General features: G+C 41.7%; 1 protein-coding gene across 2 annotated transcripts in view; it reads right to left on the reverse strand.

Moving 5' to 3' along the window:
* Nucleotides 1-19,452, reverse strand: part of efna3b (ephrin-A3b) — a 72,142-nt gene extending 52,690 nt beyond the window's left edge. Inside the window, exons 1-3 of one of the 2 annotated variants that reach the window (XM_086311725.1) lie at nt 19,207-19,452; nt 18,987-19,105; nt 18,472-18,684 (exon numbers count right to left, since the gene is read on the reverse strand). In XM_086311725.1, coding sequence (XP_086167851.1) covers nt 18,472-18,581 — 110 coding nt within the window. In that variant the 5' untranslated portion in view covers nt 18,582-18,684; nt 18,987-19,105; nt 19,207-19,452. Of the gene's footprint in view, nt 1-18,471; nt 18,685-18,986 lie in introns of both variants that reach the window. The other variant, XM_086311724.1, reaches the window with a different exon arrangement.
* Nucleotides 19,453-26,973: the final 7,521 nt, after the last annotated feature.

Raw genomic sequence — 26,973 nt, forward strand, 5'->3', positions numbered from 1 at the left:
TTCTTCTCGAGATCATCCATTTCCTCCCCGTTGCGTAATAATCAGGTTATCACTACATTGTGGCTTGTACTCTTACTGACTACTATCTCTAATCCCATTATAATGATCTAAAAGGCCATATACTGCGAGTGCCATGTGATATAATAAGTTTAGAACACGGGGAGGCTGTAACCTGCTCTCACATCATGCGCTCTCATTTTTCACACCCTGCTCCACTGTGTTGTTTCGGTCGTCTTCTATCTGAAGCAAACTGCACAAAGATGGTAAGAGCAGAGATGATGTACCAAAACCTTCATGTAGAATTTATTCTCTTGCGTTCAAGCATAACTTTTTATTTGCGAGAGCCACATACACTAAGTTTAAACTATTTGTTGTTCAGTCATATTGGAGTAAAAATAGAGCAACTAAGAAAACTTTAAGGTTGCCTGGTGATTACATTTGTTTGTTGCTGTCAGAGAACGACTGCAAATATCTTCAGCAGCCAACTGACTGCCCAGAGGTTCAGCATGTAACTGGACGACCGCTTTAAATCACAAAGCACCTGTACAGGTTGGTTCGTGGGAGGCAAGCTGTCTCCAAATGATTGCATCTGACTCTGACTGCAGTAACTCGTTTTGGTGAGGAATTTCTGAATTTCTCTTTCAAGTTTGTGAGGTTCTGTCTGGACTCTGGATGTAAATAGTTATCGTGTATTTGTCTGTATGTAGACAGGAAGAGATTTGTAGCAGATCTCAACACATTTCTGATTTTCACCAATTTATCACAGTTAATTACAACATGTAGCTGCCAACTCGACCCTGTTCAGTCACAAGCTAATAGCAGACTGACGTTTCAGTCTGAAGTCCAAATTTTCGACTTTGAAATTCAAAGCATCCGCACCAACTCCAGGTTAATCCAGGTTAATCCAGATTAATCCAGGTTAATCCAAGATGGCCGTGGTGAACGTAAACATTAGTAAAACTTTCATCTGAACCAGCATTGTTGTGTGTTGGAGACTTGCTAAGTCTGGTATGCACAGACCGCTGATCAGGCAAACAAACAAGTATTGCACTTTATTGGTAGTGATACATGAATGCCTCTCCGTAGCTAAAAAGATAAACAAATTCTATTTTTCTTACTTCTGAAACTTTTTTACTGGAATGTTTTTAACTCGAGAATGACATCACTTCTTCTGCACCATGTGTCTTATTGCTATTTTATTACTATCTTGATCATTTCAAGATGGCAACTGAATTCAAGCGATCCCAGACCTGGCCGCATTCTTCAAAGCAAGAATTTCAAAGGCAATGAGTGTGCAAGATTTTTGCACATGGTCGCAATAATTTTAGCCGTGCAATCTCCAAGTTGTTGCTGTGGGGCTTTGAGTCGCATAAGTGCGACACACACTGTTGTCTCTTAATGTGGATGTTCAAATTTGTTCATGTTGTTTTTAAGAAACGTTTTGTGTTTTTAAACAAACTTAAATGTTGGCTGAGAACTTTCTATAAAAAACATTTTGTGCAAAACTGGCAGAAATATGATTAGAATCAGAAACTGGTCTGAATTGAGCAAGAACTGGATGCCTGTCTTTAGATTTTTCAAGTATTCAAATCTCTGCCAGCGGACACATGTCAGTTGGCACTTAAAAAGTTCAACATTCAGCCCCAGAATATAAGAGCAACTTGAAATATGAAAAGAAAGAGTCAGGCAGAGACAAGGAAAAGGGCTGTTTTCACACATTCCAACTGCAGACAACATCAAGAGTCCGAGTATTGTCTGAAGTTGCCCTTTCTCACATGTAGCACACAGCATGAAGTCCGCATCAGACGCGTTCTCACTACTGAAATATTAACTTTAATTTAGGCAAGGGGTGGCACCTGGGTAGTGTGTGCAGGAGGCACACATGACGCCCCCTCGCTTGCTGTGAATTCAGCAAACAATTAGCTGCACTGCTCCCGCATGAGCGTTATTGTACACAGACTTTGTACCACAGAGCTGGCAAGCTGAAGTCTGTTTAAAGTCAAATCTAAGACACATACAGATCCACCCGGCAATGCCTAGAAAAGCCCAGGGCTGCAGTGCATGTGTGAAAGCTGCATCATATACACGCCAACGCTGGCCTGAATGCACAGCAGACATGGGTTCACGCTACAGGGGTGAGCTTACACTTCTTCCCATTCACACTTAGTATTGAGTTAGCATTGACACCCTGCTGAATAGTCTTGTGAAGGCACAGGACGATGCTAACCGGCAGGCACTATCACTAGCCGCCCTGGTCCTTGGCGGAATAGCCGGGGAAGCATTGATATGGTAATGCTGGGGACATTTCAGGGCCAAAGCTTGGGACCGTGGGCGCTCTGTGATCCTCCAAGCCCAAAAAGGACAGATCTCCAGGGTATTGTGATTTCCCCAGTCAAGGCCCTGAGTGATCAGGATAAGCCCGTCCATGCCGCTTTAGTGCTGTCACTCAGCCGCTATTGTGGTCATGTGAACGGCCATTTTCATCACAATTGACCTCGGTTTTGGCAGTACTGTTCGGCAGGGCCCTCCTTTCTCTATTCTTTGGTGCCCTCCCTTTCCTTCTCCTTCACCCTCCATCAATGATTTTTTTTCTCTGTCTGGTTCTTCTTGTTGTATGCGCTCCCTGTCTTTTTTTTAAGTAACAACAATTGCCAGCAGATATGCCTTATGCAGAGTTAAACTGCTCTCCCGCTCTCTGCCTATCCTCATCCATCTCCAAAGCCACATCCAGCCTAAGAGGAGAGTAGCTTGGAGGTTCTGATTATCTCATCTGATACTATAGCAATGCGTGATGCAATACATATGTTGGGATTTACTGTTCACCTCTAGGGGAAAACACTCGAGTGTGTGCAGTGTGAGTGACATTTTACACACAGCGAGTGGGTGGTTGGGTGGCGCCGTTCTTTTTTCTTCAGTCACAATTTTGCAAACAGGACTGTATGTGTGTTTCTATGAATTTGTGTGTGACGGAGTGTGTTCTCTTTGTTCCATTTTATTTGATCAGGGCTGGTAGCAAATAACAATGTACCCCCTTGAGGAATCTATGGGGAGCAAAGACAGAGATTGCCCCTGTGTAACCAGTTTTTTCTTCGGCATATGTGCATGTGTTGGTGAAAGATAGTACGTGTGTGTGTGTGTGTGTTTGTGCATGGATGGAGGTGAGAAAGCAGAGGGGAAAAATGGAAAGAACAGCAGAGGAGGAGAAAAGGGAGAAGTATGCATATGTATGGGTCTAATACATGTGGGTAAAATGTGTGGGTGGTATGCTCGTAGGCTGTGGGGCATTCACATGCCTTCTTTCTTGATTTCGTTCTGCACCCCAGTGCAACACATATACGCATATTCACACACGCACACACATATACACAAATGCACGCAAACACTAGAATGGGAGGAGAGTTCGTCTGGCTGCGAAGAACTCAGCTCCATCAACACAACACATCCTATTTCCCAACATCTCCTCCCACATCTCCCTCTCCCCCGCCACCACCTTTATTTCCCTCTCTCCCGGGAAGTGACACAGAATTCTTTTTAACTGCAGTACATTCATTACAACAACCCTGCAACCCCCACATCCTCCACGCGCCCCTCCACCCCCCAATCCTCTACCCTCCTTCTCCCTCGCCATCGCACATGTGGAATAAAGAAAGTGGATGTAGCCACCTCCAGCAGCTGTCCTGGACTTAAAGCTTTCATTAAAAACAAGACAGGCGCTCAGGACAGAGAACTTGGCTGAGAGATAGTACACACTCATTCATATGCAGTCTTACTACGGTGGCGCTACCACATTGCCGTACCTCAAAGCTAGGAGAAGAGAGTAGAGCCTACAGACAGCGTGGGTGTTAGCGTAGAGGCCAGGCAGCATTGCTAGCTCTCAGCCATCCTCCTCTCCCTCCACTGACAACCATCAACTCTTTTCAGTGTACTCATGTATGCACCTCATTAAAATATATAACATACATACATTAAAAAAAAAAACACATCTGAAGTCCAAACTAAAGGTCGAAAACTCAAAGGTATTCAGAGAATCACACGTGAACATGCTTAAAAACAGAGCAAGCATAGACAATACATACATAGATTTATTAATATCCATTTCATGTAAATCAATAACTGCACTTGCTTTATAGAAGCACTAGATTTGTATAGCTGTTATGGAGCTCCTCAGATGTATAAATCCACAAAACCACAATTATTAGTGGATTCCAGCAAGAAATAAATAAATAAAGTATTTTATAAATTGATTATATCTATTGGTTTTCACCCAGAGAATTAGGAGACCAAATATCATTAAAGCTGTGTATTGCATTGCTTTCTCTTCCAATACGTCAATGACACACTGGCGTCAAACATTATCTGATTGATTAAAACATGCTCGAAAATGGATTCCCCAGAAAATTCGTAACAGAGTCACAACTTCTCGACTCCTCATCATCGAGCTTATTAAATGAATAAGTGTAAAATGAGCAAGTTAACTAACTCACAGTGAAGAAAAAGCAATTCACAGGAGGAAAATGGTGAACAAATGAGAAAGCAAATCAGAGAGGCAATTAACTGACAAATTATTAAAACTGAATAATAATATAACGCACACACACACACACACACACACACACACCTTCACAATAGATTGCAGTGAAGACTTAATACCTGCTTTTTGAGGGCATATTTTCCTTCATTTACAAAGATGCTGTTACATATTACAGATTGTGACGCCATCGCTATAGAGGACAATGTATCAAGATAATATTTGTCATCATCAGTTTCTCTGATGTCTTTGTCATCATCAGTTTTTGTCATCATCAGTTTACCTGTAGGGCGTTTGTAGACATCAGGGATGAAAAGATATTAAAAATTACTACTGGATTAGACACTAATATCCAGCAGTGTCGACACCAACACTCCTATCTTTGCCTCCTCCAGCTGACTTATACCTTCACGCAGCCTCTCCACTCAGTAGCAGCTGAACACTTGAACAGCAGTGAACCTTCACAAGACTGAATAACATTTTATGAGGAATTTCGTGAGGTTAGTAAAGCCTGGCCATCTTAAACATTAAGAGACAGCGTTAATTTATCAGGATAACACAATTATTTGTGTCTAAAAGGTGTCATGTTTCTCCTAAAATCCCAGATTGGAGCAGAGAAAAGTCTACCAGCAACTAGACAAAACCAGTGGCAGGCTAACTTAGCAACTCTGTTTGATCAGCAATGAAAAAATAGAGCCAAATCAGATTTTTGTCCCTAGCCTTTGCAGAAATATAACACTTGAAAAACACCTTTTTATTTCTGTTAAAAATAATATAAGAACAAACTATGTTATTTAAACAATTAAACCTTCTGGAGGCATTAATTTAATATATAGGCGCAAGTAACACACAAGGGTTTCTCCCGGGATAAACACACTTTTGAGTTTAAAAAAATGTTTTTAAATACAAAAATATAAGTGTACCTATCAAATGTACAATAAACATGACATAACAATTTTTTAAAATAAATGTGATATATATAAAGAACGCAATTGTCCCGTGGAGCTATGTCACATATGTTTCCGTTTAAGAAATAAAATTTTGAAATAAAATCATGACATTGATGACATCACTTGACTTCCTGAGACATATTTCCTGACGGTCTATAGAATGTATTGTAATTTTTCTCTTCTGTCTCATAATTTCATAAGACACTTTAAGTCACTGGTTTGACCCAATTTTTTTGTAAAAAACAAAGAAAATAAAAACAGCAAAAAATTATTGTCAATAATAATAATAATAATAATAATAATAATAATAATAATAATATGTTTTTGTGTAGAGTATGTCTCACAGGTTTGATGCCTTTTAGCAGCTATTTTGTTAAAAGCATTTTTCCTGAAAATTTGTCACTGCTGTTACTTACTTAATGGTAACATCATTGACGCCCATCTATAGAAAAACTTTATCAAAAGCTGTTCACAGAATATTATAACATAATCCTCCTTTTGTCAGGAACGTTCAAACAAAGTGTCTCCAAACGGTTTACCTCGATGTTACTGTGTGTGTGTTTTTTCCTGTCTCAAATAAAACGTGTCACAGACACTGACATGATAATAAAGTTAAATCAATGAAATTATGTTAAACTTAAGGAATGAATCATTACTTATTTTGAAGTATTTTCATAGTTATAGCAAACAGATGGCTGCATACACCTGATTGGAAATGGTAACATATAATTTATTTTTGTATAATTTTTAATATTCTGTGACTCTGGCTACGTGTGCTAAATGTTTAAAGTAACACCAGTGACAAAAAAGCAGGACATGGTGTCTATAAATAAGTAGGGAAATAAGATTTAAATCTGTCATTTTTGTAAATACATAAAGTCAACGAGTTATGTAATAATGCAGTCGAAGTTAATGCCAAAAAACGAAAGCAATTCTAAGACATCTTGGTGTCGCAAAAGCAAATATTTTGCAGAATGACGCAAAAGCAGAGCACTACCTCAGACGGCCTAAAAATACTCGTTTTTTTTTTTTTCCTTTGTTGCACTAGGAGAGTGTTAACGTGTTTGTCATACACACACCTTACAGTTAGATGTTTTTTGCACTTAAACACAATTTTGTCATTGATGTTACGATTTGTTGGATCTTTACGAAAAAACGATGCGTCTTAATTTTCTGTCAATTTTTTCTCCACTAGTACTGAAAACTTTACCAAGTTCTGAGTATTTTCCAGCTTATCATTACTGAGTTTGAAATTTTAGCATCTTAAATTGAACAATACAGCAATAACCAATATAAAATTACAATTTAAGGCTGCAGATTATGATTCGAATCATCAGCTAATCTCTCAATAATTCATGTGTTTCCAACACAATTTCCATCAGCCTGAGGTAATGCTTTGAGGTAAGTTTTTTTTCAGTCTTCTCATCAGAGATACACATAATGGAATATATAAATAGATCACATTTTAAAACTCTAAGGAAATTTGTGCTAAAAACTAATAAACTCCTTTTTTAGCCTACAACATATTAACTGTATTCTTATTGCTGACCAAAAGTAGTTAAAATAATTATTTTTAATCTTAATGATTTACTTTTTTTAAATAAATTTGAAATACCTTGTTTTTATCCAAAACCAGACACATTTCGCACAAGTCCTCAAATGAGAGACAATGAACTGATGAATCATTGTGGATTAATTTCTGTAGAATGAACTGTTTTGGTACAAAGCCACATACACACAAACGCATACCAGTTAAAACTAGTACAGAACCGCTGCATCACATTGGCATTCATCACACAAGTGCAACCTGGACAAGATGTGAATACAACAAGAGGAATCCCTCATAAAGAAGCTCTAATAAATGCATACACTTAATACACACACACACACGCACTGAGAGCTCATTGTCTGATGTGAAGAGAGACTTGAGAGTAGTAGGATGATGCAGAGGAGGACAATGAGGAGGAGAAGAGGAAGTGATGCCAAGAGGCCGAGCCAACAAGTGAGATGAAGAGGTGGAGGGAGGGCCGAGCAGCAGATACACGGCGAGAGAGAAGAGGAACAGGCTGAAACATCCAAGAGAAGAGTGCAGAGTCTGTAGGACACCATCGATCCAGCTTTGGCAGAAATAGACAACCAGACCAAGAGCGGCACAGGCTCTCTGAGGCACACTGACTGACAGCAGCATGGCTGGCCCTACACACATCAGAACAGCAGGAGCTTTTCATGCTGTACATGAACACTTAACACCCACACACAAGCATCCATGTGTACGCACAAACACATTAACAATGAAGGCACAGATAAAACCACCAGGAAATCACAGGCAAAAAAACGGAGATTGAGACCAACATCAACAGCACGCGCATGCTTGGCAGAACTACTACATATTTTCTGATAAAAAAATAAATAAAATCATACAGCTTGTTTTATGCAGCACCACCTGGAACCAGTTAACATTACGGCACAACAATCTTTTCAAGCTCATTCCAAAATGAATCCAAAACTTGTAGTCGTGATTTATGCACACAAAGTAAGCAAGCTATAGCTACAAATACAAACCTCAGCTTTTCCTGCGTCATATTCAAACCAAGTTTCCACTTTTGATCACGACAAATATGTGGTATATATATGTTCGTTTGGATTGTAGGGCCTCGTAAAACGATTAACAGGACACTTTCAAAAGCTACAATAATCGGACATGAAATCAATCAGATATGAGTTAGTTGGTTAAGCTTTTTCTGCTGAACATTTTTGGGGATTTTGAGCTAGCGGTCAGAAAACAAGCAATCTGGTGATGTCACATGTGACTCTGGCCTCTATTAAAATGTAACAAGCAAATTTCACTTGTCCTGTTATATCACACAAATTATCTGAGAATATTACAGTCGATTAGACTTCAGATAATATATTAATTGGTAATGGAAATGTCCATTTAAGTGATTTCAATAACAATGATCTTAGTGATATAATTGCATTTCGAAATCTTTTTTTAATTAGCACCAAGGCTGTATAAAAATTAAAAAAGAGGCTCTGTGTTTTCAGTATACCTGTCACATGACATTGATAATGAAAATAAATCACCAGCCCACCTAACCAACAGTACTCTTCAGTAGCCACTTGGGGACGGCTTAAACTGGGAGTCAAACCCATTAGATCAACAGGTTTAAATGCTCAAGCTTAGAGATGATATTAGCATGTTTACAACACTGTTTAACTCACTATTTTTTTTTATATTCAGGCTTAAAGTTGGGGTCACTCAGTCACACAGTGAGCGGCAGCCGATCCTCGTCTCAGTGAAGCTCTCCCAACAGTGTTTGTGGTTTTAGTGACTTCTGCAGTATTATTAATTATATCAAAAATAATATGGCCTGTTGGCAGGTGTTCAAGAAGTTTTTGCTTCAGTTTTGAAGAATGAAATCGCTGCTGTTGTTGCTCTGTTGTTTAACTCTGTACATTGCACCCATTAGCTTGCTATCCAAGCTTGCTATTACTAGCCAATAGCAGAGCACTTCTTTTTCTCTGAATGTGGCTGCTGCTGGCTCCAGAATAACAATATGGTGATGACGCCGGCACTAGGCTGGAATTTTCAGTGGCTGCATCTTTTATGTACAGTCTATGTGCTGCGCAGATACAGAATGAAGAAAAACGAACCAAAGTGTCATGAATGCAACAACCCTCATTTCAGCCTTATCATCATGCATACATTTTCTGCAGGTGGTTTTGGGACTAAAGCAGTCTGAGTGACTGCTTTGCATTGACCCATCAGACCGGCTGATTGTCAGCTTTACTGACTGGCTGCTGTGGCCATCAGGAGCAGAGTGCTTGTGCAGCGAACATTTCTGCCTCCCTCCCTGGCCTGGCTGGGACTGATTAAAGCCTTCTGCTGAAACAAGGTCATAATTCACTTAGCCATTTCCCAATTTCCGCATAATTACCCTCCTGCTTCACAAACGCTAACACGCATGAACACATCCGCACCCGCACACATTCGCACTGAAGCTCAGACACAAACACATTTCCTCTCTGATTTGTGTCATTACTGAGAAGAGAGTGGTTAAAAGGTTTCAGAGTTGGCCTCTTAGTGACAGCTTAAATGGATAAAACCTCAATTAAAGACTCTCTCCCTCTCTACATGCTGTCTCTCTGTGGATGGAATAAGCATAATTCTGCGTCCTGTGCATTTTGCTGAAGTGAGGACCTTTTTCCCTACTACCAGGTGCTAAAACAAACCTTCACAGTCAAGACTTTCACACCACAATTCTTCCTGTCTTACGAAAACCTGTTACAGAGAAGCTAACTTCCCAATAAAAGCTCCCATCATTCCCTCACAATTCAGATCTGATGATGTTTACGTCTTGACGAGCCGATAACAATATTCATAACTGAAGCTCAACAATAAACATCAACATTTCTACCCAGCGAGCAGTGACAATAGAAACATTTCTCCTTCCCTGCTGCGCCTCTGTATTGTCCTGGCTGGCATCAGCTGATTCCTGGTTTGTGCAGAGTTGGATGCAAACAGCTGCATTTTTCACGTGGAACTGTACTGTCTTTATGCAGAGGAATACTAATTGTCACGTCAGTAGAGTTTATTAACGCTAGACCACTCCGCTCTGTTGTGATCAGGCTCAGCATATGGCCTCAGACTGCCGCTCTGCTGCTATCATTAGCCGCGTCACAAACACACCATTGGAGCATCTGGTGTGTGCGTGCGCGTCCGTGTGTGTCTGTGCAGGAGCTGACAGTCATTATTAGTACCCCCAAAGCCCCTAGAGCGCTGGTGGGGAATAGAATATAGAGAATGCTCACATATACTTCACACATACACACACCAAAACAGCTTGTAAACATCGCAGCCTTGTTATTAGCACCTGATTACACTGCTGGAGCTTAGACAGCAGCTCAGAGTATTATGTACATATCAACAACAACATCAAGTGCGTGCATCTGTGTTTATGTGTGTGTGTTTTGTCTGCTCTGACTCCAGCTCGTCGCTATGGGACTTGTTCTCTGCGGACAATTTGCTCAAATTTAACACATGGGTGGGAAAGATAAATTCTTGTTGCACCCCATACTTTGCCTAAAATCTACAGATAACAAGGGAAGACGGTCATTCAATAATTTGGCCGTCAAGGAAAAAGGCAATTCATCCGCTTCAAACGGCACCGTTTTAAGTTAAAGCGCTGCGTGACTCGGTGACTCTGATGTGGCCCCTCTTGTTCTTGCAACGTGATTTCTGAGGATACTCCTCTTTGCAGTCACCATTTGATTTGTGCACACACTGCTTCTGTCCTGAGATAAACTCCAGGTTATGCTGAACAGACCTCGACTTTAAGAGCATTAACAGAAAAGATGATAATGTGTTTGACTGTGTGAACTCGTGTGTGCCATTGTGCAAGTATATCATTTACATTTTAAGGTACGCGGTGATTTGCATCTGTTTAAGCTTAGAAAGTGGTCAAGTTTGAGTCAGTGGTACAGCGGTAAGAAGAAAGCAGAACTATTAGCAATGCATATAAGGTTAAATATTTTTGGAGTACGCTTAGGTGAGAGACTAGACGACCAGGGCTGTGCCATACCATAGAGTTCACAATAACTATGCAATATAAAAGTGTCATATTGCAACGTCATGGGTTTATGTTCAACAACAAGAAACACTCACAGATACAGAAAACAATATGACAAGTCCAGGCATGTCTGAGAGGAAGAGCACCTAATACGAGAGCTACTTCAGAAACCTCCAACAAAACATGCAAGTAAATTGTTCTTGATAAAGGTCGAAACAACACACCTGTTTTAGTGTATATACACCTTTAGGGCTACAACATAAAGTTACGTTGGCTATTGTTAAACTGAACTGTTAAGTCATGTTTTACTTTTACTTAAAATTCCCAGAAAAACACTACAGGGGTACTTTTGTGCTTTCATTTGAGTGACGCTGTGTCACTGTGTTTAATGCTGTGTCACTACTATTGTAATATAATGCTGCTGCCGGCACCTTGTTTCAATAGATTCACACTTCAAAGTAGAAACGGTGACATCAGTGACAGCATCTTATTGGAAATGAAGGATGAAAAATGCCCTTCATTTACTTATAAATTCTGCTGCCTGCAAGCATCAATCAATCACTGTTCATTTTAATTTTTTTTCTGTATCATCAGAAATATCATTATTGCAATTTTTTTTGGTATCATGATGTAAATTTGAGACTATATGTTGTATACTATGTTGCCCACCTCTCCAGACAACGCAGAAATGGAAATGGTGAACAACAGACTCAATGCTTAAAAATGATTTGATTTTCTTGTAGTAAGACTCTTTCTCTGTTGAGGACCACAGAAGAGTTACTGTAATTCAAAAACACTGAGAGTAAGTAACGGGAGAGCTGACTCATATTTGTCCCTGGCTGTTTTTCAGATCCTATTTTGGCTGCAATCTCTTGTGCTTTGCTACAAAAGCAATCCCACTGTTACTATAACACAGTGCAGTTTAGCAGTGAGTGTTGGGCAGTGAGTAGAGTGAAGCGAGTGAGATGGAGGAAAGAATTTGCACCGCATTTTGAGATCACCCAATTTTCACACCTGGCCAGAGCCCAGGTGTGGCTGTCAGATTGTTGCTTTAGGAAAGTTGCATTAATTGGACAACACTCGCCCACCGTGTCTGAACACCTGAGCTTTTAATCACTTTAAGACTGTCCAGACAGCACTTCTGTGAGAGTATACAGTGGCCTTAACACAGAACACAGCAAGAAAAGCAATCACTCACACTCTTAGTCCCGTCTTTGGTTAGACTGCAGTGGCTGGAAGCACCAATAAGGAAACACATGCACGTTCCAAATGCCACACGAGCACCAACCTAGAAAATTTTTTTAAATAACAGCTTCTAAAGAAATTAATCTCATATTGATGCATGATTTGAGCCACACCACTGGGTCTGTTGCATGATCAAGCTTTTCTACTCCGTTATTTAAATCAGCTTTTCCTAGTCAAACTGTGACTATTAGCACAGAATTTCCAAAATAAAATATGTGCTTTCTTCATAAATATACATGCACATTCCAGTAGATGTAGACATATACTGAAGCAATTAAAACCAACCTTAAGTTACAGACTGGATGAAACACTACTATACTAGTGTGATTAGATCTTTTACTAAGGGCAAATCTGGAAATTATGTGCAACACGTTATTGATTATACCCACTGACCTACAAAGCTTCAATACCAATCACTGTTTGTAATATACAATGAAAGAGGTTTCTGTGTCCGAAATATGTGTTTGTTTTTATTAGTCAGTGTCATTAATCGCATAGGTCACTCATCCAAGACCCAACACTGACAATTTCCAAGTAAATCGATATCACATTATCAATACATACTGGTCATATGTGGATTAGCCTTGACGTTTTGGCCGGTTGACATACTGATCTATAAGAAATACTGATTTATTCAGTATTTCTTCACGACAAGGTTGTGTAAAAACGCAGATGAAATTTAAAACTGACTCGGTCTGCAACAATACAGCAGCTCACTGCAGCCCACCAAGCTACACCTCCACCTCCCATGAGGTTGACAACCAAAAATAAATTCTCAACCAGTTAGAAACACTGATAGGATTATAAATACAGGGAACCACATTACTATCAAACACATGCACCAGTTTTTAATTATTCCTGGTCATAAAAATAGGCATATTCTTTCTAGATCGATGGTTTACTTCTCTTACCGAGGTCGTGTAGGAAGATTAATTTAGCAAAGACTGTTTAACTCAGCTCTGAGGTGAAAGCATTTCTACTCCTCAACAACACAGTGTTGGTAATTCTAACAGGGAATCTAAAAGGCTTGATAACAACACCCTCTGCTAACCACTGAGCCACCAGAACAAGATCAGCAGTCACATAAATCAATACCAATCCTGGGTCAGATATTTGTACCTGTGAGACCTTTACTTTTTGCCAGGCTTGATCACAATTGCCGGACTCACAGTGACTCTCAGATGTGTGTTAGTAGAATTACAGCCGTAAAATTCCCCCACACCTCGACCCCCCAAAAGCTCTTTTTGAATCCAACCATTACAGTGACCAGTTAGTGCTAAACCCAAGGCCAAGCAAGCACGAACACTTAACATCAGTACTTCATTTTCACAGCAACGCTTCCGATTAGTCGATGGTGTAAGCGAGACAACATTTGAGGAAATGAAAGGGCCAATCGAGATGCAGAAAAAAAAACAAAAAAAACCAAAACATGGTGGGCTTGATTTTTCAGGGTTTTTGAGTGTTTCATGTGTGAGCTTTGAGAAAGATGCACGGCAAATGGCTTTAGTCAACATTTCAAAGTGTAAAAGAGGAGAGGAGAGAAGAAACAGGAAGAAAGTGTAGGTGGCGAAAGGTGAAGAAGAACTCAAAACAATGCAACATACTTTCTAGCACATGCAGTTCAAGTTTATTTGACAAAGCAGGAAATATCGCATAAAATCGACATTAAATTAAAATACCACCACCTTATGAGTGCTTTCAGGAGAATGAGAGAAAGACACACACCCTTTATATCTGGCTCATCTGCAAAGTTTAAAAAAATAAAATAAAATTCATTTATTTTCCTCCTTTGCATCTCTTATTGCTCCTCTCACCTACCAAGCAATGACTGTCCAATCAGAAAAAAATGACTGCAGCATGCACACGCATATATAAAGAGTGAGGAGCAGCGCAGGACAGAGAAGACCACTGAATCTTGTTACGCAAACAGGAGTCATCCATCACACAGGTGTTCCCTATTGCTTTTAATTAATGACATCTCTGTGTGAACGTCTGACACCACGCATGGACACACACCTGTACACCATGTGGCCTCATGATTCCTTACTAATGAACAGTCTGATAAATATGTCTATAGCACAGTTAGAACCCTGTGTGAGGCTTTTGCTGCAAGGGTGCATCAACACACATCACAGCTGTGGCACCTCAAACATCACGAATAGATGGGTTGTACACACACATGCATGCCACGGGTCTGGTGATTGTGAGTAATACTCTTCTTTGTGCAGCTACTTATAAATGTAAATACTGTTGTCCCGAGTAGGGCTCAGAGACCGATAGTTTTGCGTTGCTGTCGAGGAGAGTGTTGATTGGCCTGCTCGACCCTCCCGTCTGTCTTAGAGTCTCCCTCTTTCTTTCTCAGGCACAGCCGCGTGTACGAACTCGCCGCGCGGATCAGGGCACCGGCCGGGCATTATTATCATCATTATTATGAAGGCCGCCCTGCCCGTGCCCTATTACAATTCAACACAGCATCCACCTGAATTCGTCCTCCCTTCTCCAACCAGTCTCGCAGTGTTTCTCTCTCTCGCCGCCTCAGTCTTCTCATATTCCTGGCATTATTTCTCTCCTGCCTTGCGTGACGTGTCTCTGTTCACTCCGACAAGCCGGATGAATATAAAACAAGTTCCACCTTGGCATCGATTACCACACATGCACATGTGCATTGGTATGAGGAGTAAATTCTCCCTGCAACAGCTGGCTTTATTCCAGAGGTATGCATAGAGGTGACAGTGTCATGAACAAACACACGCACAAGCACGCACACACACACACACACACACAACGCACACGTAATGCCTACAGTTTCTTATGTGTTTGTTTATCCGCAGCCTAATTGCTTGAAAAATATACAACTGATAAATTAAGAGATATCAGCAGATATCTATTATGCAAATCAGTTAACTGCTGTGTTATTAAATTACACGCATACACATGTATAGCCACGCACACGCTCGCGTACGCGCGCGCTCACACTTGCAGCAGTGGTTAATTGCCAGGTGGTGGAAGATAATGTGTGATTTAACAGGCTGATGGATTTGTTTTTGTTTCGGTCACCCATCAATGAACACAGACATCTGTAACAGGGCAAACACACATGCACACACTCACTCTCACACAAACACGCAAAAAATATGCACACCGTTACACACACATTCATGCCCAGGGATATCAGTGACAAGTGACTGATAGGCGGTGGCACCAGCCTTTGTGCGAGACGCAAACGTGGGAAATAATCCATCTTATAGAAGTTTAAAAAAGTACACAGCAGCGATGTGCGTGTGTTTTTACGTGCACACACAAAGCTGCGCATGTAAGTGGGCGAGCTAGCATGCGCACAAATGTAGGCCTGCAGACCCACATTTCTGCAAGCGTGTGTGTGTGTGTGTGTGTGTGTGTGAAATAGTTAATGCTTGGTAACAGTCTCAGCCTGTCTCTTGTGGTTGATGAGTGGCTTGGGGTCAGAAGCTGGTTGAGAAACTGCTGGGTCCTGAGGCTTTACAATGTGTTTACCACTCAATCTGACAGCAATACTACAGCTTATTATTGGCCTTCTAAACCTCCACACTACACTGCAAGTTAGAGAAACTCCAGGGAGGCGGATCGCCAACGGCTAAAGACACGCCAGCCAACCTTACAAATGTCGGATGTTGTGCTGTTGAGTACAGAGATTAAAATAAATGCTGGAAATAGGATCTGCACTGCAGAAAAATGGTTCAGTAGTGAATGAAAGAGTAGATTAGACAGGCTCTCCTGCCGTTTATCTGTCTTTTATGTCCCACTGTCCATGGCCCCTTTGTCTCCTAACTCACTAAGTAGGCTGAATTGAAAAAGTTAGCCCCACTCACTGCTCGTGCATTGTCATTGTGCATGTGTGCAGTGAGAACGAGAAAGAGAGAAAAAGACGGGGAAGATCAGGGATGAGGCAGGTCCGCTGAGATGCGGCTTGTTCTTTAATTAAACACAGTCTTTTATAAAAGACTCACACTGCAGGGGCTAAGAATATTCTGCCACTGGGATGAAAACAGTAAAGGCAGGGAACCTGCCGAGAAAGAAAAGACTGACTGCTGGGCTCTGCAGTGCTCGAGTCCTGGACAGTAGGGTTAAAGGTTAGGCTGCTCCAGACTGCTTGAGTTCTTGCCCTGCTTTTTCTAAAAAAAAAAGAAAAGAAAAGAAAAGAAAAAAAAAGAAAGAAAGAAAAAAATGACCACACGCTGAATTTACAACAAAAAAAAAAAATCAGCTGAAATTGCTTAATTGAGTTTGCACTTCACCAAGGTTAACGCAGCTCATGTTACATCGAGCTGACTGAACCGAGGTCTGGGGTTCACGTCTCGCCTTTCTTTTATGCCTTTTAGCGTGTTTCTTTTTCCTGCGTTTTACCAAAATCAACTTCTGTCTCTTACATAAAAAGCGAAGGTGGAATTTCATTAGCATTTATTATCAAATTTTTATAGCGGGGGGGGGGGAATATAGAAATTGAATATGAGCACCTTCCACGCGGGCGGTGCTTGGAGAATAAATACCGGCTAAAATGCATTAGCAGCAACTGTGCGTGCAATATTACTCTCTAAAATGTGCAGAGATTATTTTCTTACTTTCAGGAAAACTAATATTGTTTCCACTCACGTCACAACGAATATCCTCATACCTTCCGCGTCTATTACTTCACGCAGCATTTTATGTGTAGTAATTCTGCTGCGAGGTATAAATACACCTGCCTCTCTTTGTTTTATTCCACGCTGTAAACTAAAATCACTGGCCTTGAGTAACCGTTGGCGGGCAGACTCATTCATCCTCCTTAAAGTAAAACAACGCCGTATTTTCTGACCTTTCACTTTGTTTATGCTTTTAATAAGCACAGTCATAAAAGAACCGCTATTTATCCGACTGCTCATTCGAGGAGGTCGGTAAATTCTGTTGAAGAGGTAAATATCACATGCTGAGCTGCTCTGAGGGACACCTGGTATCCGAAACACTTTGTGCACAAAGACAGGATTCACTGCAAGATGGAGCGCGAAAAGGTAGGTGCGTGCTCTCTTCTGTACTTCTGACACATAAAGCTGTGATTTTCTGACATTATTGAGACAAGCCGACTATATTAAATCTAACAACTTACTAAAAATATGGCTTCCACGTTTCATCTGTGTTCATTCAAGCGCAGGACAAAGTGCCTGTAGGCCATGTTGAAACATGGCTGTTAAAACATGCAACACTTTACTATGAATTCTACCAGGAAACATAAACCCAGAGTGTGTTGCAGCAGACTGACGCTTCATTCTTAAGAATCCAGTGGCAGAGCCCTGAACTCAAGAGGACAGTATTAGAAAGGCAGCTTTCCAAAAAGAGGGGGGGGAAAGAAGAAAGACGAGAGAGAGAAAAAGCTTTTTCACTTGATTCGAGATAGGGGCGAGGAGCGAGGGATTAGGAGGATAACAAAAAGGCCAACGGACTGAGTGTAAACAAGAAAGGGGGTTAGGAAGGGATAGAAGGAGAGAGCAAGTTGGAGAGGGAGCGGGAAGGAGAGATTGAATAGTGACACTGCTACAACACAATGGGGTCAGGATGAAGAAGTGCTCCTAATTGAACCAGATAGAGGAGAAGACAGAGAGAGGAGAGGAAGGCAAGAGAATCACATGTGATTTCCTTCCTTTTCTTCTCTCTGTTCTCATCCACCATAGGTGTAGCAGAGACGGGGAGAGAAGGGGGGGGGGGGGGGGGGTAAAATGTTACAAGCAGAGATTGGTGGCTGAGTAGGGAACAGAAACCAAATATGTCTGACCAGTTGTGCAACAGAAGGTGTTGAAAAGATGGTTTGGAGCCACCTTGACTTCACAGCAGGGGTCTGACAGAGCTGTTTGGGGCTCAAAAATAGCTTAGGAGAAACGTGAGAGGCCTGCTTAAACAGTGCCTGTGGATCTACATCATTTCTTCCATTAAGTTTAAAAAAAAAGAAAGACAGACAGAGAAGGTGACTGCTGCAAGGCTGATAGAGGCTTTAGAAGCAAGGCTCACAAGAGAAATAAACAACTGATGAAGTTCAAGTGTGATGGTACAAATACGTCAGCTCGGGCCAGACAGAGCACATCATTTTCTTCCCTTTAGAGGGGGCAGATTAAGAGAAATAGTAGACACACACAAACACAGACTGGTAAACATAAGAAAAATGGGGTCTTACTGTATGTTAGAGCTGTTCCAGTAAACGGTATGCCTGTTGGCTGACACCTGGAGCAGGTTCGCCCAGGTGAGACTTATTAGCACCCAGAGAGACAGCGCTACCAGAGCCATGCTCTCGGCTCCTCTCTCGGCCTCCGATCCTTTGGTCTCTCCGGCCACACTCTCGGTCCCTTCACCCCACCAACCAACGCGACTCAAACATCCCAGCAAATGCCTAACAAACGGGAGAGGGGGAAAACAGATGCTTCATGCATTCATACAAAACGTTCAAAGTCCATACCTGATGTAGTAAATAAGTGTTGGAAAAACTCAAAAGTCTATAGCGCTGTAAAGTAACTGAGAACCCTCCCCTCCTCCGTAAACCAGACCTCCTTCCCTCCCTCCCCAACAAATCCTGGGGGCTTCAAGTAAAAAAAAGGAAAAAAAAGAAAAAGAAACGGGGAGGGGGGGGGGGAGTATTGTCCGTATGTGCGGTCCCCCCTGCTTTTTCTGACTGAGCTGATCCTCTCTTCTCACCGGGAACTGCTGCTTGTGAACCCGCCAGAGGAGTGTGGGAGGACGGTACTGGGTCCAAACGGGAGGTCGGTCTTTCGTTGAGCACCAAACAGCCCGGTGCGCCGGGAAAGAGTTACGTGCTGCAGATGTGGAAGGAAAAAAACAAGGCTCAGGCTACTGAAGAAAAAAAAATGAAGGATGAAAAAACGATGCAAAAATCAAAGATACTGAGCAAGTCCACCTCTTTTTGTCCCTAACTGTTCTTTTTCTTCTTTATCAGGATGCTACTGCAGTTCTTTTTCCGTCCAAGGATCCGAGAAACGCAAAGCACACCACTGAGCTCTATTATCGCTGCAAACAATTCAAGCAGCCAGTTTCATTAGGTCTTCAAGACTCTTTCCGACAACCATCCTTTACGGTGAGCACCCTGCCCACCCGTCTCTCTCCCTTCTCTCTCTCTCCTCCTTCTCCGCCTCTCTCTGTTTGGTAGGCAGCACTCGTTCACTTTTTAACTCCACCCCCAGCGAGCGACAAAAGCGCATTCCTCCAATGTCGTGGCCGAGCTGCAGTCCATCAGGCATCACTGCAACTTTAAGTTTTTTCTTCTTCTTCTTTTGGTCAACTGTTCGACCTCCACCGATGGCGTGAAAGTAAAAAGCTCCGAATCTCCCTCGGTGCCAGAGAAGTCTGCAGCGACCATCTGTATTTATACCCCCTCACCGCACTCAAACACACACACCGAAGGACGTGTGTGTGTGTGTGTGTGTGTGCGTGTGCGTGTATCCTTGAGTTGTCGGATGTTTCCGTTTATTACAAAAGCTACAAACACGCATACACTGGCGCACTTGCAGGCCTGTTCTCCACAACTGCCCGTCTTTGATCCCCAGACACTGTAAGTCAGTTTAATACAGCGCTGTTGGAGCATCACCTGCTATTCTGTTATTGGTGCAGCGCACGCAGGCTCGTCCGTGCGCTGCGGGCACTAATACACAGAAATATACAAACTGTACCCTTGCAGATAAGTCATGTGCCTCCGTAATATTAAGATTCAGCCTTTTTTTTTTAATGCACAAATAGATCACATCCAGACAGTGTCTGATAGATTCTGAGTTCTTTGCATGTCCTGCAGGGACAAGGTGTAATCCCCTCCCCACCACGACCACCACTTTCACCTCCACTGACACAACCATGTGTTTAAGGTGTGTGTGTTTGTGTGTGTGTGATACAGAGAGAGAGAGACAGACCAGACAGGAAAGGAGACACGTGGAGAGAGGGAGAGAAAGAGAGAAATTGCAGGTAGGAGAAAGATTGTTACAGTTTTCTAGCTGCCTGCTGGGAATGAGTTGGTTAAGGATAAGTCAGAATGATTTATTGGGAGAAAAAAGGAGGGAAATGGGAAGAAGGGGCGCAAGAAAGAGAGAGAAAGGGATGAAATGCCATTGGGGAATCCCTCTGTCTTCTCCGGTACTTCCAACCCTTTCACGAGCTGTCCATTTTATCCCCCTCTGTCTCTGTCCATCCTTGCTTCCTCTTCTCACCTTTTTTTCCCCCTCAGATTTCGATGAAAATTCTCTCCTCTGTGTGCAACGTTCTACCTGGTAGTTTGCTTCTGTCCTTTGTTAGCTCTGTTTCTGGCGGTGTCCAGATCTCCTCTGCTTCTCTCTCCATCTCTGTTACATCAAGGAGGCTGTTTTTTTTAATAAGCACTCCTCTTTTTCCTTTTCTCCTTGCCCCTCTGTCTATCATTCTTCCTCAGCCTGTCCAGTTCATAGATCTTGTTAGACAGTGTAGTATCACAGCAGCACAGTCAAACATCTGGTACAGTTAATTAGTGAATATTTGGTCTCGTATTCAATCGTTCTGCCTTAAAAAGACTGGTGCTTGAACTTTGAGAAAATGATATTCTTTCAGAGCGTGAGGTTACTCTGTGTGCTAAATATGAACAAGGTTATTTTCAGCTCAGCATAAATTGTGCTTTCTTCTGAAGCCCCCCTCCTTTGTTTTTTTCCTCTACCTGCCCACTTTTAATTGCATGCTGCCACCATGATAGAAAACAGTAATAAAAAAAAGTTTCAAAAATAAAAACACACTTTCCATTTTCAGATTTTGTGCTAAGCTAACTGCTGACTAGCATCTTAATCAGCAGTCGGATATATTTCATTTTTCACAAAATAAGTAAATTTCCCAAGTTATTATCACACAGCCTTTATAATGTTGACCAGTTTTATTCCTGGCTATGATGCAATATTAAAAACTCAAGGGACACTTATTAACTTTTTCTGGGGGTTTAACTTCCATCTCATTGCCTCTTTATTGCAAATGAAATTTGTTCAGGTGTTATTGTGTAACCTTACAGTGGGGGAAATAATCTTTTGATCCCCTGCTTAATTTGTAAGTTTGCTCACTTACAAAGAAATGAACAGTCTCTAATTTTAATGCTGGGTTCGTTTCTATGGAAAAAGACAGAATAGCAACCGAATCGCCCTCGGTCTAAAGCTCCTCACAAGATCTTACCTCATGGGGCGAGGGTGATCGTGACGAAATGAGAAAGATGGTGGATCAGCTCACAACTACACAGGAGGAGCTTATTTGTGATCTGAAGGCAGTTAGGACCTAAGTCACCTAGAACACCAATGGTAGCACATTATGTCGTAGTAGATCGAAACCTTCACTGCCTGCAAGATCCTCCTGGTCTAGAAAGTGCACATACGTGCCCGTCTTTGCCGGTGAACATCTGAACGATTCACAGGAAGCTTGGGAGAAAGTGCCGTAGTGAGATGAAACTAAAAAGCACGCTCTTTGGCATCAATAAGACACCTCATGTTTGGAGCAAGAGAAATGCTGAATATGACCCAGAGAACACCATCCCCACAGTCAAGCACAGAGGTGGAAACATTGTCTGTTTTTCTGATAAGGGTACAGGATGACTTACTACTAATGGATGGGACCATGTGCCGTATGAACCTCATTCCCTCAGCCAGAACACTGAAGATGAAAATTACCCAAAACATACCACCAAAGTAAGAAGAGGAATGACTAAAGAAGAACAATAAGGTCATTTAATGGCCTAGTCAGCCTCCAGACCTCAGTCCTAGACAAACTCTGTGGAGGGAGCTGAAGCTGTGAGTTGCCAAGTGTCAGCCAATAAACCGAAAGAGTGTCTGTAAAAAGGAATGGGCCAATATCCCTCCTGAGATGTGTGCAAACCTAGTGACCAACTATAAGAAACGTCCTACTGCTGTGCTCGCCAATAAGTCATGATTTTCTTGGGGATCAAATACTTATTTCACTCAATGATATGCAAATCAATTTATAACTTTTATGTAATGTGGAAGTTTTTTTTTTCTAGATTTATAGATGATTTTCTGTTTCTCTCTATTAAAACGAAACTATCATAAAAATAGAGACTGTTCATTTCTTTAGAAGTGAGCAGAAGTGATCAAATAATTATTTCTCCCAGTCATTAAAAAAATAAACAGTTCAAGATGTTTCCTCCTATAAGGTGGGATGACACGGTTAAAAGACTAGAATATTTGTGAAGCGTGCATCTTTAACAGCAGCGTCTGTGGTTTATCCAATCTCTATTTCTTCAGTAACAAAAACACTGAATATTTTAAATTGGTTTATTGAGAACGGAAAAAAGGTGACTATAGAAGCAGGTGAGGAAATCTAAATCACCAGTTAGGTAAACATGCCCTTTATATCTCATCCTATAGCACATGGGCGACTGAGTGTATACAGGCTACAAGATACTGGCAGTAAATATCTTATATGACTGTGTTTTAAAGGAAACTATAGATCAAGAAGACAAAGTTGTCCCTCACAGAGGCACGGTTTTGGTCCTTTTTTGAATAATAAAAATTCGGTTTCTCGCTTTTCCATTTGGTTTCCCTTAAACAGACGCTGACATGCTCTGTTTCAGCAAACGCCCCTGTCAATTCTAATCATCCAGGTTGGATTTTTCAGGCGTGGGTTGCAGTGCTATTGGATTACTTTTGTATTGGGGTTATTATGAGAAACGACCTCGGGGCTGACTGCATGCGGTGACACAGAGGCTCTTATGACATTTCCAACCCATAGCCGGCCAACAACACATCTGTCAAGGGCTTCTTTCTGAAACCTCGAAATCTAATCGGAGCTTTCTCATAGCACTGATAATTGGATATTAGGCCCCTATAGGGCTCACATCCCTCTCCTGGGGCACCAGGAAGTAAGCACTGCAGAGATGAATTCAGCAGGGCTCTTGTATGTGCATGAACATCATGTGAATATACAGCAAAGCCTTTTTTTGTTGAATACTTTTGTTCTGATGGCATTCTTGAACTGGGAGTCTCTTTCTCACTCTGCCTCCTGCTCGCTCCGTTTCTTGGCCTGCTTCGCTGTTCACTGTTGTGTTAGTAAATTGTACTGACACTCCTCCCGCCTCCTCCCGCTCCCTCACCACCTCTGCTGCTCTCCCTCCCTCCCTGTCCCTCTCTCACCCGACTGACTGACACGAATTTTCAATTTCTCTGTTTACCTTTCACCGCTGTGCCTAAAACAACACTGGTACAGCCTAAGAGCAAGGAGGAGAAGACCGGGGGAGTGTGTGTGAGGGGTGGAGATGGAGATGAGTACGGAAGAGTGTCGTAGGAGGGAAAGAAAAGAGGGGGAGAGAAGGAAAGGTGCCACTAAGATTGGATGAGGAAGAGGGGGTGGATGCCAAAAAAAATGAAAGAGGTGCAAAAAGAGAGAACGGGGCTTTCTATGTGTTTTGGTTGGAGGGGAATCCAAGGGGGAAAGAGGAAGAAAAAGGAGTGAGGGGTTAAGGGAAGGAGAAGGGGAGCTGATACTTTCGAACAGTCACGCAAACTGATCCAGAGGAGGACGCAGGAGATGAGAGAGAAGAGGAGTAAAGAGAGGGAGAGGAGAGGAACTGAGAGAGTGGAAGCCAGGGTTGGGAGAAAAAGTTAGATGGGGCACAGAACATTAGGAGTGCAATGAGATATAGAGAGTGGGGGTGGCGGGTGGGGGGTGTAGAGATTTATAGAGGTACAGAAAGAGGGAGAGGACAGCAAGAGTGATGTGTGGAGAGAGGGTTTTTTAAGACGAGGAAGAGATGGAGGAAGAGGGGGTAGAGAGGGCGTATATAGAAAGAGAGAAAGAAAGAGAGAGCTCAGAATAGATACGCTCTCAACGGCATGAAATATTGAACGAAGGAGACGAACACAAGGAGGGGCGAAGAAAATGGAGGGCCTGATAAAGACAAATACAATCGTTTTGTGTGTGTGTTTATGTGTGTGTGTGCGCGCGCGTTGTTTTGGAGACAGAGGAAGATGAGAGGGAAGAAGAGTAGGCGACAGGAATATGAAGAATAGTCGCTTGTGACTGGAGACCATCACACACGCGTGTACACACACACACACACACACACGAGTGCACGCACTGATGTTGCTTTGAGTTTAGATTATTCCCATGTGTGGTGGAGCTGGAGTGGAATTTGGTGGTGTTGAAAATATCACAGTGCAGAATACGTTTCATCACTACTTGCACCATCCCAACACACACTCAAGCGCCCATACGCACTGGCACGCATGCACCCCCACCCCACACACACACGCGCGCGCGCGCACACCCCACTCCCACATCCTTTGATCTCACTTCTCACTGATCTTCTCCCCTTCCATGTCAAATATTTAGGCTGCGTTTGGCAGGTTTGACGAAAATTACCATGGAGAAATGATTTTATTTATTTAACTTCCACATCATCAGAAGTCAGTGTCAGTAGCTGAGAGAGGGATGATCCCAAATTTCAATGAGAAGAGACTGGCGCTAATCCAAAAAAACTGGAATGCTGAGGTTCCTGTTTCACGTGCTATTTTAATGCAGGGAATCACTCTTGATAGATTTCTTAGAGGATAAAAAAGAAAAAGAACGCGAGAGATCCGTTTAGAAAAGTCGGAAGAAGTTTAGTTAGCTTCAGAAGATGCTACACCCTGGCATCCAGACACACATGCAAACACACGGCAATCAACACTCCAGCGATGAGTAAACGCTCACGCTGTTTCTGTCATTTAGAGTCGAGTGTCGAGATTATGTCTCACTTTGGATAAATAATTGTAATTTTTAATTGATGCAGCGCCTTCAGGGAATCTTGATTTTCAGCCGAGGCTAAGAGGTGTATCATTTTAACGACAGCCTTCATGCAAATATCTAACCAGCATCTCACACATAGAGAGAGCGAGCACAATGGCAGATCTCTCTTCCCGCCCTCCCTGTCTCTCTCACTATCACGCTCACACATTCGTGCAGTCACTTACTCTGCATTTTTTTCTTAAAGCAAGGATCTTGACATAAATCAGATAGGGTGCGTCACTGAAGAGAACGATGGGCTCACTGTAGATAAAGAAGCAAGAAAAGGAGGAAGGAGAGATGCAGCAATTACTGCAGATGTACTGAGCTTACCTTTTCTATAGCATAACCATTTTAAAACTGTACAAAGGCCTCCGCTGTCTGCATGCAACATGTTAGTCAAATACACGTTACTTGCCAGGATTTTATAAAAGAATCGAATGCCAAATGAAATAAGTAAAACAGATATTCACTCATATAATTACTTCCCTAAAAAGAGAAGCTGGTATAATTTCATAGTTCACAGTATATACTTTTTAATTTAACAGTTCAAAACAAGTTGAAATATTTGTTTTAGTAAAAGAATGGACTTACAATCATAGAGCAGCAAAACTGTGATAGACCACACCACAGCAAAGTAATGGCGCTCATTGGATTAGACTTTCATGGTCTTTGAGCACCATCCATTCAAATGAAAGGAATCAGTGTAGTCATTGTGGTGCAACATCTGTGCGTGATGAACCGAGCAGAAAGGATACAAGATGACCAAAGTTTAAAGAGTTCAAAATAAAAGTTAAAACAAATAAAGGAAAGTAGTCTAAATGAGTATGTGTTAGTTAACTTTGAATTAAGGTTTATTTTGGGGTTAATTGCCCAAATTAACTCAATTAAGTCAATGTATTTACATCTTCTTTTGATATAGGTGTCCCAAAGTAATAGCATAAGCAATTTAATATTAATCCTCGCAGCCCTATGAAAAAGAGCATCATTACTTCTTCCATGGCAGTGACTAGGGTAAGAGCAGTGCTAATCAAATGCACTTGGTTGACTGATCATTGGAAGGTGTGATCCCCTCTACAAAAGCAGAAGTTTTGGGAGTTTTCTGATCTTGAGCATTCAGGTGTTAAAGTTCATGACAGTACAATTAGAGAAAGACTGAATGAGTATGTCTTGTTCAGAAGGGTTGCCAGTAGGAAGCCTAGTTTCTGTAAAATTAATCATGGCAGCATGGCTTCAGTTTAAAAATCTGCATCTGAACAAAACTCGAGAATTTGGGAACAAGTTGAAACCTTTGAGACCAAAATGGAGAGGTTTGCCTTATTTGAGAAAATTAATTAATTAATACAGCCCAGTGGTGGAGGGGGTGATGATTTGGGCTCGTTTTGCTGACCTTGCAGTCATTCACTCAACTGTAAACTCCTCTGTTTACCAAAGTATTTTACAGTCAAACATGAGGCCATTTGTCCAACAGCTAAATCTTGAAAAAACTGTGTCATGTAGCAGGACAATGGTCCCAAGTACAGCAGCAAATTTACAACAGAATAGCTGAAAAAGAAATGACTCAAGGTGCTTCAGTGGTTCAGTGCCAGGACCTTAGGAGAACTGTGAATAAGTCAATGCCCACAAAGCCTTTTAAAGAAGAGTAGATCAAATTTACTCCACAACGATGTGAGGCAAAGTCACACAGAAAATGATTACTTTAAGTTATTACTGCTAAAGATGGTTCTACAAGCTAGTGAGTCATGGACTGCAAAGAGTCCTGTGAAATCTTTCTTTTCCACAAACGTTCTTTTTTAAAATGCAGATAAATTCATGAATTTGTCATTCAGCACAAGGTTCTGTTAGGTTCCAGTTAAAGTGAATGTCCAGTACTGCAGGGTAAGTGTAAGGGCAACTG

This window comes from Aulonocara sp. 'chitande type north' Nkhata Bay, linkage group LG11 (assembly GCF_057382095.1).
Source record: "Aulonocara sp. 'chitande type north' Nkhata Bay isolate Kocher_YH1m ecotype deep benthic linkage group LG11, A_spYH_male_GT1.1, whole genome shotgun sequence".
NCBI classification, from domain to species: domain Eukaryota; kingdom Metazoa; phylum Chordata; class Actinopteri; order Cichliformes; family Cichlidae; genus Aulonocara; species Aulonocara sp. 'chitande type north' Nkhata Bay.